The 5,777-nt window shown below is 33.8% G+C and overlaps 1 protein-coding gene across 1 annotated transcript; it reads right to left on the reverse strand.

Annotated features, from left to right (window-relative positions):
• Positions 1-2,519: 2,519 nt before the first annotated feature.
• LOC130504346 (uncharacterized) lies at positions 2,520-5,577 on the reverse strand. The gene is made up of 5 exons (XM_056998962.1): positions 5,132-5,577; positions 4,056-4,189; positions 3,418-3,565; positions 2,889-2,995; positions 2,520-2,755 (listed from the first exon to the last, which is right to left on the reverse strand). Exons 1-5 carry the CDS (start codon positions 5,445-5,447, stop codon positions 2,714-2,716), a joined length of 747 nt encoding a protein of 248 aa, XP_056854942.1. The 5' UTR covers positions 5,448-5,577; the 3' UTR covers positions 2,520-2,713.
• Positions 5,578-5,777: the final 200 nt, after the last annotated feature.

A 5,777-nucleotide genomic window follows, 5' to 3' on the forward strand; every position in this document is an offset into this window, starting at 1 on the left:
CAGCGTCGGCGACAACCAAACGAACATCAGATAAACGAGTTTGACGCAGCCGCTGACGCTGACGCCGACGCCGACGCTGACGCTGAAGACCGGCGGCAACCAAACGAACAGGGCTTTAGCCGATTTTTTAGCTCCTTTGGTTTACAAATTTCAGCAACGTAAACTGAATAAAAGACGCAACAATTTTACTCTCAATCAATTTGCTAGGTTAGGAGTACCTTACATAATGAAATAGATATGGATCTAACATAATGAAATGTATAAATAAATGTGAACTAAAGTACTCATTTTGGATTGTTTATAGATAAACTCATGTTACATCAAAAGATTATAGAATGAGAACTTATAGTGTTGCCAAGAAAATAATAAAGTTATGGCGAGTCTATGAGATTTAGATTCCTTGACAATTGATCTACCAAAAAAAAAAACAGCCTACCAGGGTCCAACCAATTAACTAAGACTGTTAGAAGAATTTCAAATGCTTAACCAGTTGATATGTCCCACTAACCATGCATGGTTTAGCCTTTTGTTTTTCTTTCACAATAAGCAAAAATATCTTTTGGAATGTCATCGTAAACCAAATGAGAAGTCGAATTTGGTTTATTTTAGTTGGAAAATCCTGAATTTAAAACCGGTTGATAAATATATCGGTTTGATAGTGAAGGATCGTGCTGTATATAAGAGGCGGTGAGAAAGACCCGACCATTTCTCAAACCTTATTGGTTCATACGCCAAAATAGAAATTCGGCTTTGTTATTATAAATTCTGAAAGAACAATTGATATGAATATATCATATGCAAGTTGGCGACAACATTTAACTCTTGTGATAACGATATTCTTGTTTCATTCACGTTTTTAACCAAATAGTATTTTTCTCACTAGATATTTACTTGCATGATTGGTAACTTTGTAAGACTGGTGGGAATAGAATAACGAACCGAATCGATATGAAGTAAATCCAACCAAAATGAATCTTAATTCATGGACCTCATGGTATGACTATTCGGTTTTAACTTGGTAAATTTACATCTTAAATTACCTTTTTTGGCCAAACAGAACCTTATAGGTGAATAACCCAAGCCAAACTTGGACCATACATAATACATTGTTAGTAAATATTAAGCATACCTATATGAGACAAAAACCCAAATCCAAATGAACACCAAAACCATACAAATTGGTTTATATACAATTAAAAATATTTACGTAAGATCAATACTGATCCAAGATATACAAATTGATACATGAAGTGACTTTATCTCTCTGCAGCGTTAGTCTGCAAATTTAGTTTCCTCTTCAATTTACTCTCCAACGTTAGAGGAACACTAGTCGGTCGACAAACCCAAACCAAACCGGTTCATCCATGCACTTATTTTTATATGTGCATAAGACAAAGTTATATACTTTGGTAACTCCCCATGAGATTGGGTATATCATTTTTGGGCCACCACCACCACTGCTGCAACAACCACGCTCCACCCTTCATAAAACGCTTTCTGTGGATGATAAATTTTTGACAGGCGCAAATTTTAGCATTTGGTACGATAATATGATAAGTATAACAATATTCCACAATCATCCAATTTGGGTGGTTGCCTAGTTCTTCCCGCAATTTACGAAAGGTCCCACCCGGTTCTTCTTACCCATTCAATATAATCTCTAGATGTTACTACACACTCCAAACCGGAATATCCGGTGTTGCTCCGCTCGGTTTAGGCTGCTGAAGACGTAGCTCGTTTGCATTGGGGAGAATTTTAACTCAATTCATGAGATGTAAATAATAAAATTGTAGGGTTAATGAATAATTTTCATGATGTTTATTGACTCTGTCTTGTAATACAAACCATTTGAAAGGCCATGTATTTTTATTGTTAAAAGAGGCCCGTATATTTTAAGAATATAAAAATAGCTTAGCTCTCACGTTTCAACTTTCCACCAACTCCATTTTCTTCAATTGGTTAAAGACTAACACATGTACATCTATCAACTGGACCATCTGTATTTTGGTGAACAATTAGAAATAGTAAAGGCGAATCCGGTTGAAAAGACTTTTTGGATCAAACAAACAAAATATTTTATTTTTAGACATGTAAAATGGTTTAGTTTTCTTATTACATTACATACACATAAATTACTGGAAATTTTTGTATAACTTTTTACGCATACAGATAATGTGAGTTCAGTTACGTAGTGGAATACATCAAAAAGGAGATATATTAATTATTATACATAATTTCCCAAACAAATTAGGTTTTCATATATCCATATTTAGAAACTCAACCTCGCCACGATAGCCGTCCAAACATGTGCAAAATAGTCCACCACTAAGAGTCTAAAATGATATTTACATTACAGTATGAATAATAAAATTTCAACATGATTCAAGTTAAACTTAAAGTGGTTTTGATTCTACCTGTCGAATATATATACAGTTCTACAACATCAAACAAAGTATACTCGGTTTAAACCTGACTTGGAATGTCAAGTAAAGAAACTAAATTGAGTATAACGAAACATAGGAAAAAAATCCGTCTCGTTTTGTGATACGTTAAATGTCTCAGATGATAACTAAAAAAAGAACGTATTTATACGTACAAGGGAATGAATATACATAGATAAACAAAATACATTCACAATGGTTCCATAAATATGTGTATATTTGTACACTTATTTATATCTATCATTCGATCATATTTGTCGCTTGATGATTCATCAAAATTTTATGTTTTCCTTCAAGTAGCACACGACTGATTGCTGTAAAGAGACCAAACTTAATCACATCAGTATTTAATCACCTGAAACCTTATAATTAACCAAAATATATACCGTAACATTGCTTAAATTTTGCCTTTTAAAAGAACAGATAAACTTAGAGAAAAGAGCTTACGATAAGGCATAGAATGACACATGCGGCTGCACCTGGGAACAAAGCGTACCAGAAATTCAAGTGATGGAACTTCGCTCCATCTATGAACATTAGTGGTAGGCTCGCCGCTGTAGTTTTTTATTTGTTTATAAATTAATCAGATGAATTAACGAACATAATTAATGATTTTTCTCACAGTAAATATGTCAATTAGAAAGGAAAAAAGAGGAAGATATGATCGCATCTGATTTCGATTAAAAAGAGAGAGAAAACACTGTGAAGATTATATGAAGGGGATGTATCCGTATAATCTAAGAGTTTTTTGGTTATTTCTCAGGGTATCTAAAAGTTGCGGGCCCAGATTGTATGGACAATTGGGTATGGGTGATTGGACTCTGGTTTGGTTATTTATGGGCTTTGGTTTTGATTCATATAGTTTAAAACATAGGCTAAAAATCATATGGTATATTTTTAACTTACTATCGTTTATCCACTAAATATTCAAATCACATCATAGACAAAATATAGAGACAAATAGAATATAATTTACCAGGAGGGTGATTGGCACGAGCAATGACCATAAAACCAATAGAAGCGGCGAGGGCAACGCTCCGGGCGAGCCAACCTGGACCGAATACGGAGAGCGCTACCACTCCAATCGCAGCACAAGCTATTTGAGATAAAAACATATTGTATTTCTGAAAATGTAAGAAAAAAAACAAAATCATTAAATTGTTTAAAATAGCTAATATAGCGACAATATTATGAACCATCATTCAATGTTCCTTTTCAAAACGATGTGATCACGTCTCTCTTAAGTATTAACTAATAACATGATGTGATGGCACAAATAGGTTGTCTGACTGATGACCCAAAATACGTGAAAGTAATTATGTGGAATATAATTTCTTTCTTGTTTTCCAACATTGAAAAAGGAAAATAATGGATCTCTTTATTCCATAGAAAAGTGAAAGCACAAGTTGAGGAATTTCTTAAACTAGTTTGTGGATATAGAACTTAAATGTAAAAACATTTAAACCTAAGAATAACTTACTTTCCGATTTTTTTTTAGAAAAATAACTTACTTCGGTAATAATTGCGTTTTGCATTTCATGGAAAAAGACAAAGAAGCATTTCCTTTCAACCACATGTATCATAGATATATGCAACATGTGTTTTAAGGATTACCCGAGCAGCAGGAGCAGATGGACTAGTGAAAAGAATGGCGCAGACGGCACCAAGTGGTGCAACAGACATTGTAATCCCTTTTGGAGATAACATTTGATCCATTCTTCCCATTATTGCCATCGCCGCAAACCCTCCTATTCACGTAGAAAGATGATTAATTTTTTCTGGTCAACAAACATGATAAGTTAAGAGACCATTTACTTTCAAGAAAAAGTCAAAATTGTATCAGAAGTATATTTTTTTAAAAAAATGTTGTAGTGTTGTCTACAGTCACAATTATCATTTGATAACCGTTTGAAGTTTATATTTCAAACCAGAGATGTATCTATACAACTCTAGCTTAGACACACATATGATTTCATATGTTTGGAAGAAGTCAGCTATGACCTTTGAATAATGGTTAGACCTATCTGTCAGCGTAGGATTTTCACTATATATAAAAAAAACTAGGATCCTCAAGACATATTTGACTATATATACTATATATATTTCACGATTCAAGTATTTACTTTAATTAAAGATGAAAATATCACATAATATTTTTAGGTATAATTATATCTCATAAATTTATTTTCCATATTTACAGTGAATAGTTTTCTTCCAACCAGTTAAATTTAGCTTGATTTCTTGCTTAATCTAATTCTCCACATTTATCCTGAAAAAAAACATACCCTAATATCAAGGTATATTCGATAAATTGGTGAAAACTCGAAATGCCTGTTACATAAATATGACCATTTGGCGGTAGGAAGAGCCATAATGCCTCTCTCTCTCTCCGATTTTTTAATCTCTCCTCATCTTTTGGGTCAGACAGGAGTTAATATTGTTCATTAATTTTTAAACTTTTTAATTCTTTTATCTGTAGTACTTCTCTCTTCCTTAACTTCTTTTTTTGTTTTCAAGTTTTATACCCTAATCGCCTGTTGTAGTTCTTCTTAATTAGAAACAAAAGGGCATCAAATTTAGAAGAAAAAAAACAAAGATGAAAAACGTATTAGTAAACCATATGATCTGAAAAAATTAGAGAATACAAATGATGATCTTAATCATAGATTATTAGCATGTAATCCACTTACCAGCTGCGGGCCAAATGACGTCACTCAGCAATAGAGTCGTCGCCGCCGCCTTCTTATCTGGCATCCAAGACTCCCAAGACGACGGTGCAGTCATGTTCCCGGCTGAAGCCACCACCGTACTAACTCGCCGACGGTGGCTTAAAAACGCTGGATTCCTCATCTGGCTCGAAGATTTAAATTCAAAGCATCTATTATAAGTAGACAACCCGACGGAGGTGGGCATTGCCTGGGACTTCAAAGTCGTCGTACTAGCGAGGTTCCGGCGAATAGGATATAAGCCAACCGGTGGTAGTGACTTCACCGGAACCGTAGACATGGTAATCTGAGTTGGAGAAGTAAAGATAAGACCGCTCAAAATCTAGGAAAATATCACAAGAAAAGGCTAAAATACTCTTCTTCTCTGTCCCCTTCACCAATAGGAGACAGACAATCGTTACCATCTCTATTTATATATGCACGCAGCAGTTATCTTCATATATGTGTATATATATATTCATACATACATAGGTAGATTAGCATATACTTAATTTTTCTTTTCATACTAGCCTTTTAATTATATATAAAAATATACATATACATATATTTTAGTGGTATGAATGAGTTCACTGTCATGGTCGCAAAATCTATTTATAATTTTGAGAGTACA

The sequence above is a fragment of the Raphanus sativus genome, unplaced genomic scaffold, assembly GCF_000801105.2.
Source record: "Raphanus sativus cultivar WK10039 unplaced genomic scaffold, ASM80110v3 Scaffold1512, whole genome shotgun sequence".
In the NCBI taxonomy this organism is placed as follows: domain Eukaryota; kingdom Viridiplantae; phylum Streptophyta; class Magnoliopsida; order Brassicales; family Brassicaceae; genus Raphanus; species Raphanus sativus.

Excerpts from the sequence above, each read along its gene's own strand:
- LOC130504346 (XM_056998962.1), bottom strand. The coding sequence starts at position 5,447 with ATGTCTACGGTTCCGGTGAAGTCACTACCACCGGTTGGCTTATATCCT. Across the intron at positions 2,996-3,417 it reads TCGTGCCAATCACCCTCCTG|CGGCGAGCCTACCACTAATG; the intron begins GTAAATTATATT and ends AAAAAACTACAG. Across the intron at positions 2,756-2,888 it reads GTGTCATTCTATGCCTTATC|CAATCAGTCGTGTGCTACTT; the intron begins GTAAGCTCTTTT and ends GTCTCTTTACAG.